The sequence below is a fragment of the Crocodylus siamensis genome, chromosome 2 (assembly GCF_052110815.1).
Source record: "Crocodylus siamensis isolate JL-2025a chromosome 2, ASM5211081v1, whole genome shotgun sequence".
Taxonomy (NCBI): Eukaryota; Metazoa; Chordata; order Crocodylia; family Crocodylidae; genus Crocodylus; species Crocodylus siamensis.
Genome location: NC_143396.1, coordinates 11070144 through 11084045, shown reverse-complemented (window position 1 = coordinate 11084045; position 13902 = coordinate 11070144). Strand labels below are relative to the sequence as shown.

The 13902-nt window shown below is 56.7% G+C and overlaps 1 protein-coding gene across 2 annotated transcripts; it reads left to right on the top strand.

Moving 5' to 3' along the window:
- Window positions 1-460: 460 nt before the first annotated feature.
- Window positions 461-11802, top strand: LOC149869881 (uncharacterized). 2 transcript variants are annotated; one of them, XM_090035176.1, is made up of 2 exons: window positions 461-8066; window positions 10274-11802. In XM_090035176.1, exon 1 carries the CDS (start codon window positions 5064-5066, stop codon window positions 6357-6359), a length of 1296 nt encoding a protein of 431 aa, XP_089891302.1. In that variant the 5' UTR covers window positions 461-5063; the 3' UTR covers window positions 6360-8066; window positions 10274-11802. The 2 variants fall into 2 exon arrangements, with proteins under 2 accessions (XP_089891302.1, XP_089891301.1); XM_090035175.1 differs by lacking the exon at window positions 10274-11802 and adding an exon at window positions 8679-8794.
- Window positions 11803-13902: the final 2100 nt, after the last annotated feature.

Here is a 13902-nt window from a genome sequence, read left to right as displayed (position 1 = left end):
TGGCAGCGTTCTGGCCCGTTACCGGAGCCGCTCGCCCCGCCACCCTCGAGGTCTAGGAAGCGCGGCCCGGCTGAGAGCAGTGGGATTCAGGCGTCTGGGGAAGAGAGATCGGGGGGGGGGTTGATCCCTGCCTTCAGCTCCCCAAAGGCTGGTTATTATGAGGGTGGGGGTGATTCTGCGTGGATCCAGGGCACAAAACAGGGAAGGGTGGCCTCGAACTGCGGCACAGAAAGCGGCGGCCAGGGATCAGCAAGAGCGCCTTGCTCCGAGGGCGGCTCGGGGCCGAGCGAAAGCCGCACCAGGCCGCCGGCAGAGCTGCTGGGAGCCCCCCCGGGGGTCTGCGCTCGCCGGCGGCTTCCTTGCCCCGGCTCCCCCCGTCTCCTGCCCTGCGTCGGAGCCAGCAGCAGGGGCCGGCGCGTGTCCGAAGTCGTGTCTGCCCCGACTGCGAGGAGGCCGGCGCAGGACGTGAGGCCTGCGGTAGGCCACGAGCTGGCCTGTATTTGGCAAGGAGCAGAAAGGCATCTCCACCCCCTGCCTGGGAGCTCTGCCGCTCGAACAATGGAGGAACTGCTCCACCGCTCCGGTTTGTTGGACCCCTGCGCGGGCCTGGCTGATGAGAGGAATTCCAGTTTCTCAGGCGTATGGCTGAGCGCTGCATGACATTTGGATTGAGAAAAGCACTTAGAGAGGCCATGTCTGCACAAGACACCGAATGTGCAGTAGCTTAATAACGCTGCGCAGTAGCGCGTCCCCACGTGGACGCTGCTAGTACGCTACCGCGCAGTATTACTAGACTACTGTGCAGCAACACCCAAAACCTGTTCGCCAGCGCAGCAGCGTAGTAACGGTAGTCACTGCATATTTACTTACTGCCTAAGTACTAAATTAAATGCATAGTAATTGCTTAATGAACATGTAGACATGGCCAGTGCATAAGAAATTAAGAGGTCCAGGCGGAAAAACTGGATGACCACTAGGGAAGGCATTAGCAGGCTGGGGACACGGGAGTCAACTGAGCTGAGTCCAGCAGGCCTCCAAGGACAGGTTCTTGGTCCACCATTGTTCGAGATGTTGATTGGAAGCTGGGGCTGGGTCCTGGGCACACCGTCGTTCCGGCCTGCTGCTCCGCGTTTGCCTTTCAGGCTGCCACATCCCAGCCAGCTCGGGGCCTCAGGTCCCACACATTATTTATGGTCCTTAACACTAGAGCTGTGTTCACCTTCATACGATGTGCAGTGTCCACAAAAGCATTGGAAACAACACCAATAATTGCAGAAGCACAGAGCAGCTGGGCTGAAAGACAGTGCCCCGAGCTGCACCAGCCCCCGTAGGAAATGCCCCCCCGCTGGTGGCAGCAAAGGCAGCTCTGGCACCCCACGGAGGTGGCGTTCACATCAGATCCTTTACCTGGCAGGTCTCCCCTGCTCGGACACCTGTGGGTGCTTGTACACGATATTGGCTTTTTCTGGCCAACAGTGAATGTCTAGGTGTATTTCAGTCTTGCGATGTACCATGTTGATTCCCCTTACTATTTTGCACATAACACCTTTAACTCAGTTGGTTAATGTGCTATTACTAGTAAAAAATGCTAGAGGGCACCCGGTGGACAAATCATGTCAGAACCGGGAATTATGTCAGCCATTTTAGCAGGGATTACTTAAGAAAGCGGATGCCAGCAAGGCTGACCGAGATGCATCCTACTCAAGGGGATTAGCAGAGAGAATTTCACAGCTGTTGGCTATTCTCTTGGAGAAGTTTGCGGAGGTTGGGTGAGGTCGTAGCTGACTGGGAATGAGGTCGTAGCTGACTGGGAAAGGGCAAACCCATCTTGAAGAAAGGCAAGGAGGAGTTTCCAGGGAATTACAGACCACTCGGCCTGACCCCCGTCCTGGGACAGGTCATAGAGCAGGTCCCCAAGGAATCTATGTGAAGCACCTGGGGCCAAGCAAGATGGTTAGCAACAGTCGAGGTGGATCAGCAAGAGCAAGACATGCCTGGCCAACCGGATTCCCTTCCATGACAAGGTGATGGGCTCTGCGGACGTGGGGGAAACAGTGGCTATGATACGCCTCGATTTTCACAAGGCTTTTGACACAGCCTCCTGTTATTTCATCAGCCAGCTAAGGACATACAGCCTAGTTGCAAGTCCTACAAGGTGGATGCACGAGTGGTTGCATCGTTCTTCTGGAGGAGAAGTCGTCGACGGTCCAGTGTCTAGTTGGTGGGACATGGAGAGGGGTTCCCCAGGGGTCTTGTCCTGACCCCACCATTATTTACTATCTTTATTAACATGTGGAGGATGGGATTGAAGGAACGCTCCCATTTGCAGGTGACGCTCAAGTTGGGTGGTGCAGACGCTGGAGGAGGGCAGTTAGGATTCAGGATGATGAGCTCCACTGGAGAACTAGTCCAAAATGACTTAAACGGAGTTAATTTGGATTGAAAAAAGCACTTAGAGGCTGTGTCTACATGAGGTGCTTAACGCACAATAGCGTACTAGCTCTGCGCAGTGGTGCCTCACCGCACGGACAGTGCGAATACGCTACTGTACAGGATTACTAGGTCGCTGTGCAGCAGTGTCACTAAAAAGGTGTTCACCAGTGCTACTGTGCAGTAAGAGTCTGCATGTTTACTTAGTCCCTCGTTAAATAACTACTGACTGAAACACGTCGTAACTGCTGCGCATGAACGAAGGTGTAGACATGGCCAGTGTGCGTGGCAGTAAGAGGTGCCGGGGACAAAACCGGCTGCCCGTCAGGGAAGGCGTTTATAGCAGGCTGGGGACACGGGACTCAACTGAGCTGAGTGCAGCAGGTCTCCACGGACCGGTTCCTGGTGCACCACTGTTGGAGATGCTGGTCAAGAGTTGAGGGGATACAACACCGGGTCCTTTTCAGGTCATGGCTTCCCTTGCAGGGCACTTCGCAGAGCAGGCCTGTTCGGTCGTCCGAGCTGAGCAGCACTTCATCGATTCATTCATGGTGCCTACACAGTTGTACAGAGAGAGAACATGCATGTCATCAAGCGTGCGTGTCACCAAGAGTCGGAGCGTGTCCTGAACAGAAAACACTCAGGCTGCGTTGTGCGACCGCCCTGGGCAGAGCAGGGTGAGCGCCTGGCAGCTGTGGTTGCTATATCATTACGTTCGCTCCCGGCCGCCGCGCGGGAGCCGTCCTCCAGTAAGTACCTCCAGCGCGCTTGGAGCAGCCCTTGAGCACGGTCCTGTCTCACAGCACTGCCAGGGATGCAGGTCCTGCTAGATAAGCGGTTTAGTAAGAACAGGACTATTGTAGACCCGATCGCGAGCAACTGCTACAGATGCTGGCTAGGTCTCTTCGGCCAGGCCTGCTGGATTCCTAAAGCAGAAGCGTGCCTGGAGCATTATGCAGCTGCAGGGGAGAGGAGCTCTGCAATGCCTGGAGTATCGTGCAGCTCCCTGAGTCTGTGCAGGGCTCAACGCCTCGCTTCCCTCTGTTAAAGGAGACCTAAAACCGCCCGCTTCCTGCCCCACTCACGTCGGGCACCACCTGCGGCGCTGGGGCTGGACCCGTGACACCAGCCACAGCCGCAAACCACAGCTAAGAACACACGTGCCAGGCCGGTCACAAGCTGGAGCCTGGTTTATTCAGGCCTGCAAAGCCCTGGGAAAGCAGCAGCTGGATCCCCGTGGAGTGAATCACCGCCCTGGGGACAGGCTGCAATGAGAGCACCCCAGGGCAGGTGTGCCGGATGCTGCAGGGTGCGGAGCGCCCAGCCCGGGGGGCTCCCCTCTGTGCTGAGCGCCGGTTGGAGGGGGCCAGGTTTGCTTGGATGGGATCTGGTAGCTGTTGCTTTCGATATGCGGCTGCTGGGGTTTGGCTGGCCGAGGGTGACGCAGGAAACAGCTTGGATGTGAGTCTGGTTGCAAAAGCTCGGAGGTGCATTGTCGTCGGCCAGCACACCGGGTTCTCCGAGGAACAACCAGGGCAACACAGCCAGGTTTCTCCTCGACAGGGAGAGACACCAGATGTTATTCATGCTCCCCTAGGTCTCTACCAGGGACCCTGTATTTACACTTGCCTGCCCCCCGCCATCTTGAGCCCCTTCTTATCTCTCTCGGGAGATGTTCCTCTTCCACCTGTTCACCGAGCGCGCGCCCCTGCTCTCTCGTTAGTCAGTGCTCACTTCCACTTGTCGCTACTACTTTCAAACTCCTTTCATTGTCTTTATGCTCATTATCACGTTTTTGTTTTTCTCTCTTTCTTACTGGGTTTTGCAGTGATCAGGGGGTCCCTTTCTTCCATACGGTTTCTCAGCACTGTGACTTAGCCCAGCCTGGCATGCCTGCGGCCTGGCACAGCCAGAGGTCCTGCGCCTGGGAATCATTGGGGGAAAATCAGCGACCTGGAAGACGGGACGCAGCGCGCCCTCAGCAAGTCTGCAGGTGACACCCAGCTGTGGGGAGCCGTAGATACGCTGGAGGGCCGGGCTAGGATCCAGAGGGACCTTGACAATTGGAGGATTGGGCCAAAAGGACTCTCATGAGGTTCAATACGGACAAGTGCAAAGTCCTGTATTGAAGACAGAACGGTCCCCTGCACCTCGGGGGACAGGGGACAAGAAGCTGGACAGAAGCCAGCAGTGGGTCCTTGGTGCCAAGAAGATGAACGGTATCCTGGGCTGCATCAGTAGGAGCACTGCCAGTGGATGGAGGGAAGTGATTCTTCCCCTTTATTGAGCCCTGGGGAGGCCACATCTGGAGTCCTGTGTCCAGCTGTGGGCCCCCCACTGCAGAAAGGATGTGGACACACTGGAGAGAGTTCAGCGGAGGGCAATGAAAATGGCTGGGGGCTGGGGGACAGGACTGGTGAGGAGAGGCTGAGGGAAATGGGCTGACTGAGTCTGCAGAGGGGGATTGAACAGCAGCCTTCACCTCCCTCAACTGCCAGGGTCCAAAGAATCACAGACAAGTACAGTATGACAGGATGTCAGGTCGTCACATCTAGTCCAACCGCCAGCTCAGAGCAGGACCAGCCACAGCTACATCATCCCAGACAAGGCAAGTTTTGTCCATTTTTATTTGCATGTTTAATTATTCTAGCAAGCCCCAGAGCACGTGCGCAGGGCAGTGCTTAACCCGCCTCCCACCTTCCCTACATGGGCGGCAGCAGCAGGGAGGGAGTGGGATGAGAGGGGCCAAGACAGCGCTGCAGCAGGTGAGGCGAGAAAGCAGGGCAAGGGCCCAAGAACACGAGCTGGGCATGCAGGACTCCCTGGAGGCTCCTGAGGCCGTGCAGAGCCCACCGAGCCACTCCAGCACAGGGACCCTGTTGCACGGGGGCTGGAGGCTGTGGGTGCAGGGGCTGGAACGGAGGCAGTTTCTGGGGGGCTCAGAGCTGCCCCGTCAGGGCCTTCTTACAAATCCAGCGGTGACGGGCAATGCAGCCGGCATCGTTTCACGCTGCCGTCTGACTCTCGTCCATCTCAACCCGGTCCACTCGGCCTCCCGTCCCCTGGGTCTCGTTGTCCGGCTGACCCGGGGCCCAGAACCTACGGGGAAACAAGTGTGGTGGATGGGGCAGAGACAGGCGGCTCCAGCACCTGCTGCCAGCTGGCTGTGGACCAGGGATGTGGGTTCAGAGGGTGACAGAGTGGCTGCCCACTCAGGCCTCGCCCCTGCGGTCCTGCCGTGGCCCAAGCCAGAGCCCACTGGTGTAAATGAGTATGGAGCCCCCGGGCACGGGGCAGCTCCCCCAGCGTGGCTCTGCCCGTGGCGCTCGCCTACCCTGAGCGCAGACCCAGTGTTTGGGTTGCTCCCCGGACCGCAGGGGCCTGGTGGGAGCAGCTCCTTCTCTCACACATCTCTGGTGGCCATGAGCACCAGGCCTGTCAGGATTAGGACCGCTGAGCTGGACTCCTGCGGAGGAGATGCAGGTGCAGTGTTGCGGAGCTCATCACCCAACCACGATCCTTGCACCCCACTCACTCTCTCCCCTCCGCTTTGCTGTACTGGGTGCCGTCCACCCAGCGCCACGTGCCCTCTGTCTTCTGGTCTGCGAGTCCAATGCAGCGCGCTTTCCCCTGCGTCCCCTTGGGGAGAGATCCCTGCACAACATCATGCACAGCGTGAACACGTCGCCCAAAAGAGCCTGCCAGGAGCAGAGGTGCTGGCCTGGCTGCACGGCATGCTAGAATCACGGAGCTGCGGGGGTCGCATCCAGTCCAAGCCCTGCCTGAGGCAGGATCAGCCTTGTCCAAACCAGCCCGGACAAACCCCGTGTCCGATCTCTGAGCAAGATGGCACAGTCACCCCCACCCCTGTCCCCAGGACAGCAGGGTGCCCGTGGCCACCAACATCCTGCTGCTGCCAGGGGGGTTGATACATGCTTGAGACCCCAGAAGAAGAGTCCCACCCCTTGCTATGGAGGAAAACAACCCCCCACCTCAGTCCACATCAATCTGACCGGGGGGAAATTCCTTCCTGACCCAAAGACGGAGATCAGCGTGACCCTGAGCACGGGGAAAGAGGCATGAGAGGCAGCATGTCCAGTGCCCGGCCTGGACAACAGCCAGGAGCAGTGGGCTTGACCCAGCCTCCGAGAAGGTTGAGGGCTGTTTATCACTAGGCCCTTGCTTGTGATAGACCACTTCCGTCTCTCAGGACAGAAGGTATTTTGTTCAATGTCTTCATCAATGACCTGGAAGATGGGATGCAGGGCGCCCTCTGCAAGTCTGCAGAAGACACCAAGCTGGGGGGAGTGCTGGATACACCCGAGGGCAGGGCTAGGATTCAAAGAGACCTCGACAAATTGGAGGATTAGGCCAAAAGAAGCCTCATGATGTTCAACAAGGTTTCCTAGTTGTCTTTCCTGCCTAGTGCAGGGGGACTGGACTTGATGACCTTAAAGTTATTCAATGGTGTATGAAATTTAATGTCTTAAATTTATTTTAAAGCCACAGAATGCCCAATAATACCAATAATCTAAAAAACCAGCGGCTGTTAAAACACCAATGAAGAAAAAACAGTGTTCATTTGTATTTGTTGTTGTGTTCTTCTGTTTTTGATAGGTGTGTGTGTCATAAATAGAATGTAACCAATTATTTAAACACACACACACACTGCACATAATGCTGAAAACTGCATAGCATGAACCCTGAATATTTTAACTTAGCCTTGCTTGTTGCTTATTTCTTTTTGCTTTGTTAAAATTTAATCAGCATATTATTACATTTTTGTTACTTGTCTTTTAAACATTTTAAATTGCTCAGGTGTCTTAAAGCAGATCATCCCTGAAAATAAAATAATTTAATGAATTTCCATTTCTCTTTAGAAACCAATTGAACTACCTTAAATTATTGGTTACAAAAGATTTCACAAATTAGCTATCTTACTACTACAACACAAAACCAAAACAAAGGCGTATTATAACTATTTTACACCAAAGTTCAAAAATTCTAGAAGTATCTAAACAAGCTAAACAAACGATAATACACCATTGGTATAATATTTTCAAGGCATGGTCACCATCGTAGACAGCAGTCTTAAATGTTCCATTATCATCTTTTCTATACTAACTAAAATAATGCTAATTGTAATTTGTTGTATGTGTTGTTGAATAAAACAAATGTATTTTAAATTAAAATCACATGCCTTAATTGCTTTATAATATATAGCCTTGCAAAAATTATAAAGTGATCCATTCAAAACAAAATGGTTTGAAGGATCAAAAAAGGGAATGTTATGCAAAAACATAAATACCAGCTTGATGTTAGGTAAATAGCATGGAAATAGACTTTTATCTATTGCTTTTAATCTTATGTATGTTCTTGAGTTTTGCATTGCCTTAAGAAACTCCATTTTGTATTGCTCTGTAGCTTGACATAAGTGCTCAACCTTTTACTCTTTGGTATGCTGTATGGGTGAGAGTGTTTGTGGAAAAGGAAAACATCAGGTAGCGACTGGATGAAGAACACAGACGGATAAAAGATCAAACAAGAAGAATCTGCCCCAGAACAGCAAGAGAACGACAGCAATTGGCCTTCAAGAAAGAACACAGCGATAACCCAGCAAAAGACCAGAGGACCAGGTGAATTGACAAGGCTGTAAAAGATGGGGTGAGACCAACGTTCCCTCTAAGGAGCAGCGGTCCGTGAGTGTGCCGCCTCGGTCTGGCATGGGACACTTACTGAAGGGGGCTGGGAGCCGGGAGCTGGGGCCAGGGGCCAGAGGCTGAAGCTGGGGGGCTGGGGCCAGAAGCCGGGAGCCGGAGGCTGGGGCCAGAAGCCAGGAGCCGGAGGCCAGGAGTGGACACTGCTCCACTCTCCGGCCCTGATGCCACGTGCCTCCTCACTCCTTGAGGTAATGCAGGGGAGCAGAGCAGTGTCCCAGAGCCGGTGGAGCCTCACTGGGGCAGGCAGCGGCTCCTCCCCAAGGTGAGGCAAGGCAGTGATGGAGGCTGGGACGGGGGGCTGGCGCAGGCACCACTGGCTCCAGGGAAGTGCTCCACTCCCCAGCCCTGATGTAGGGGAGCAGAACGCTTCCCCGGAGCCTGCAGAGCCCAAGCTAGCCCCCAGCTCCAGCCTCTCCTGATGCACGGCCTTGAAATGGCAGTGTGCAACCACACTTTTACTTGTGTGCGGCCACGCACACACACACCTTAGAGGAAATTTTGGGTCTTGTTCTGCATGTCATCGTGGAGCATCAATTCGTCTGACGGCATGGATCGGCAGGAGCCTGACTCCCACTCATGATCAACTTGGCTGGCCACTAAGTTGATCTGAGTACCAATACGGTTGGCAACGTATACCAGCACAGAACAGAGAGAGAGAGTGTATTAAGTGCTTAATCAATAAATGTGGCACTTTGCCTTATCCCCCTCATAAGATCTTACTGGCAGTTTGAACAATTGGCAATTTAACATTGTTACATAACAATGTAACAGAATCTGCATCTTTGGAGATGTTAAAGACCCGGGTAGACAAAGCCCTGGCTGGGATGATGGAGTTGGGGCTGGTCCTGCTTGGAGCAGGGGTTGGACTAGATGTGACCTCCTGAGCTCCCTTCCAGCCCTTGTTGTCTGTGATTCTACAACAGGCTGGAGCCACCCGTTGTTGAAGCCATGGGGCCTGACAACATGGGGGAAGGCAGGTTTAGGAGAGAAGACTTCTCTTTCCTCAGACCAGCTTCTCCCCCATCCCTCCACACTCTTCCGCCTGGTCGGACATGCTGCATGCCCGGGCCCTGCAGGAGATGTTTCCTGTGCTCCCCTCCCCTTGCCCATCCTGTTCTGTCTTGGGATCTCCCTTCTCCCTGTCCAGGCCCCAGAGCTGGAGGAGATCATGTCAGGCAGGACAGCTGCAGGGTCTCAGCCATGATAGAAGCTGTAACCCCCCTTCTCACAGTGCACCCCGTGCCCCGGGCCCAGAGAGAGGGGTCTCTGGGAGGTGCTGCATGCCCTGCTTCTACCTCTGGCCATGGGAGGCTCTGACACACTCACCTGCTCCTCCTTCGAGGTGACAGAGCTCAGGTGCGAGTCCTGAGACACACAGAACTGCTCCGCCTCCGCCCAGAACATCCGGTCTTGGGAAAAGTAGTAGAGATGTCCACTGTGATACGCCCAGCCTGCAGAGCATGTGGTCAGAGCACCCCCTAGGAGCAGAGATCAAGGTCAGGAGCACGAGGTGACGGCACGGTGAAGAACCCCTCATGGTGCTGGGGATATGTGCAGAGGAAAGGTTTGCCCAACAGAGACCATCCGTCCCCTGCTTCTAAATCAGCATTGTTTTTAGCACTTTGCCGTGTTTTTCAGCACAAAGCTCATGGCCTTGGTGCTGTAGGGGCCATGGCCTCAGTGCGCTCTGTCCAGAGCTGCTGGTGGGGAGGGTCTGAGAGACTGACCCAGCCCTGGGCTGTGGTGTGATGCCCACTGCGGGTATGGAGCTGGCAGGCCTGGTGTCCAGTGAGACCCGACCTCTGGGCTCCCACAGCACTGGCTCAGTTCAGCTCCCTGCCTCAGGTACCACTGCATGCTCCTGCTGCACGTGGTGACACCTGGACGCGGTGAGGAGGGATTCGGGGCCGGGGAGTGGATCTGGGAACAGCCCTGGGGCCTGCAGCCTCCGCTGCTGAGAGGCCCCAGCAGGCACGACCCCAACCCTCCCTGCGGCCAGCGCTCACCGTGCTCACGTTTCAGCGACTCTTGCAAGGCCACAGCATGGTCCAGACAGGCCTGGGTATCTCATTCCTCTGCAGTGATGTTGTTCAGACGGGTCTCGATCTCTTGTTTCTCTGCAGTGGCACTGTCCAGATGGGCTTGGGTTTCTTGTCTCCCTGCGGTGACGTTTTTCCAGCTGTTCCACTATCACTGAGACTCTTTTACTGACGTTGCCCAGCAGCTGAGCAGCTAGAAACACATTAAATATCGTCGGCATCCCAAGCCTCACCTGAGAGGGGAAGGCTTTCCAGACCCCAACCCTTTCCTGAAGCTCCTTTGCCAACCCTTTCCAGCTAGAAATGATCTCCCTGTGCTACCGGTCTCCCCGTACGGGCAGGGTTAAAGCCACGCAGGACTGAGACCGGCGTGTGGGAGGATGGGAGATCACAGAACAGGACGCGAAGCCTGCTGCCGAGACCAAAGCTGGGGACACCGTGGGGCACGTTTCCACTTCATGCCTGTACAGAAAGGACAAACCTGGCCCAGGACAGGGCTGGCCAAGGGTTGAGGCCCCTGCCACCTGGGCCACCAAAGCTGTATGAGAGGCAACAGAACTGCAGGAGGCCCAGAAACGAATGGACGGAGCCGGGAGGCAGAGGACAAGCCAGCCGGGCCCGGCGAGGAGGGACGTGCAGTCAAGGCTAGGGCGGTCAGCAAAAGCGGAGGGTGGAGGAGGCGTCGGAGCTGAGCCGAGCCGAGCCGTCCCAGCCAGACCGGCGTGGAAGAGGAGTGGGCAGCGAGCTCCGGCAGGGCAGCCAGGAGTCCAGAGGGACCAGGCCGTCCATGCTGGATGGACCCCACAGCCTGGACCACGGCGCGGCAGGGAGGGACCAGCATGCTTCAGGAGCGTGCTCTTGGGACCAGACTGCCAGCTGCAGCCCCATAGAGACAGGCTTTGGCCTACTGCTGCCCAGAGGAGAAACGCCTGCCCGAGCCCATCTACCCCAGGCTCCCCCAAGAGAGGGGCTCAGGGACATGGCCATGGTAACGGGGGGATCAGAGGCAGAGAAGAGGTCCCGGCAGCCGGGCACAACCCCGTGAGGGACCCGGGCACCACTGGAGTTTGGGGAGACGCAAGCACAGTCCTTGTTCCCCAGCTCCCCCTCCCACTGCACGGTGCTGCTGAACTGGAGGCGGCTGGTGGTTTCCTGCGCGGCTGCTTCGACCTCTCGCAGCTGCCTCCATCCCTGGACGTCTGCAGCCACAGGAGCTTGGGGTCGGGGGGAACGGAGGAGCTTTCTATCAGAGGAGGAAGGATGGGCCCCCTATTTACGCCATGGGGGTTTGTGCTGCCTGTGCCCTGCGCTCCAGGAAACGTGGGTGCAGGAAACCGTGCTGCGTGGGCCGCGGAGCGGTTCAAACTTCCTGGTCAAGGGGCTCATCCCTGTGGGCACCGCTCCCTACACCCCATGGTCCCAGGCAGCCAGTCCTACAGCTTCGCATGATCACAGGATCAGCCCGGCAGTCTCCGTGCATGGGTCGCTGCATGGGACGTGGTGTGCTTTGCCCCCGCTGGCGAGGTGAAGGCCATGCTGGGGCAGTTTGAACGGAGGAGCAAAACAGGAAAGCAAAACCAGAAACTGGGTACTGGGCTCGGACTTACACAGGGTGCAGGGGGGAGATGGCCAGCACCAGGAGGATGCCGGACGCAGCATCTTGTGCCTCTGGCCACTCTGGGTCTGGGGAAAGAAGGCCATTTCCATGGGACGCTGCAGCCAGGACCCCCCTTCACCTCCCTCGGGTAACAGGGGACGCTGGAACCGGGCTGAGCAGGTGATGGCAGGGTGCTCACAGCCGTGTCGAGAGCACCTGAGCCCCTCGCAGATCCCCCTGCCCGGGCTCTGGCAGACGCGTCCCCCAGGGCCAGGCTCTCCCACAGCTGCCCCATGCTGGGGTTCTCTCACAACTGCCCCTTGGACGTGGCTGGTCTCGGAGGCAGTCCCCTGCCTGGAAGGGGCCGGGCTGCCGGGACTGGCAGCTCCTCCATCCGGGAGGGCTGAGCTGCTCCAGACCAAGCCAGGACCCACCCGAGTCCCCTAAATCTGCATCGGCTCTTGAGCAGGTTGGTTCATCTCCTAAGCAGACCACGGAGGAGAAGGGAAATGGGAGCAGAGGCTTGGGCTGGCACAGCCCTTACCTGGACCTCCGTGGGAAGGTTGGACCGTGTTCAGGTTCTCAGAAATGGCTTTCTTTTCACTGCTGTCCCCGTCCTTCTTGGCTGATTTTAAGAGACGCAGTTTCCCCTTTATGTTCTCATAAACAGCCTCCATCTGCACGCTGACCCTTCCTGAGAGCTGCTGTCCAGAGGCGCCGCTCAGCCGGTCCGCACAGGGCAGGTGCACAGAGCAAAGCCTCTGATCAGAGGTGCGATCGCGCCCTGGACAGGACAGGACAGCTGTGAGCCACTGTGCTCGCTGCAGCTGCCCCGGGTCCCTGCACAGCCTGGGGAGCGCCGAGCCGCCCCGCGCTGCAGAGACCACGCGGCCAAAGCCCGGCTGCCCTTCTCCCCGGGGGCAGGAGCCCGATTCCCTGGGACGCAGGGACCCAAACCCCGTGTCCGAGGCCCAGCGCGCAGCCACTGGTGCTGCTACAGATATGCCCGTGGCAATCAGTGCAGCTCCGCATCCCAGCACCACGGGACACATCCGCCCTGCGCCTGCCATGCACAGCAGCTCTCACACCCTGGCAGGACACACGGGGACCGGTCATTCTCGGAGGCATTTTCTTCCTCACGGTGCAGGATGACTGTCAACCATGGTTGTTTTATATATGTGTCTGAAGATGGGTGACGAGGCCGATCCAGGACGGACAGACCTTGCTGCAGCTCAGGCATGCGTTTGCGTGTGGGGCGCGTGGCTCTGCTTCTTGGTTTGAAAGGTCCCGAGAGCAGCTTGTACAGTCCTGTACTGCCCTAAAATAAAGAGTTTTTTTAAGGGCTTTTTTATGTCTCTGCTGGGCCTGGAAGTAGGAAGGGGAAAGGCCTGCGGCCATCGTGTCTCCACCGCGCCGAGCCACGGCATCCATCTCGCTTGCCATGGCTTCCCTAAACCCAGGAGCTGGCAGCCACCTGTATCAAGGGCAGCTGCCCCTGCCTTAGAGGGGACAGCATGGTCACCTTGCTGGCCTCAGCACCCTTGACTGCAACGGGAGACAATGGTCATTTTGAATAAGGGAAAGTTCACAAGGTGGCATCTCTTATGGCCAGAAACCAGCATGAGCTTGCAAGACGTGTGACTAAATCCTGAGCGTTGGCACCATGGACTCTCCCAACGTTTGCAGCAGCATGAGGTGAAGAGCTTTCCTTCTGCTTGGCCTCTGCCACCCGCACACTAGATATCCCCTCCCGGGACTCGGAGCACTGTCTCTGCACGGCTGTGCTGCCCTCCCAGCACCTCCTGGTCACTGAAGCCCCCCAGATCCTGGTCCTCAGGGCAGAAACCCCCTGACATGCCATGCCAAGAGCTGGCCCTGCTCCCGCAGCCCGGAAGGTGGGTTGTATTGCCATGCAAGCCTTGATTTGAACCATCCCCTCTCCGACTAAGCGAAGGACTCAAGCCAGCGGCCCTGGCTGCAGCGCTGAGCCCAGAGGAAGCCTGCAAACAGCTCGTGGGTGTGTGAGGAGGGGAGATCTGCCATATAAAGGGTCTGGTATGAACTTGACCCTCATGAGGTGTGAGAGCTGCTTTGCTTTCACCAGCGTGGGACATTT

Excerpts from the sequence above, each read along its gene's own strand:
- LOC149869881 (XM_090035176.1), top strand. The coding sequence starts at position 5,064 with ATGTTTAATTATTCTAGCAAGCCCCAGAGCACGTGCGCAGGGCAGTGC.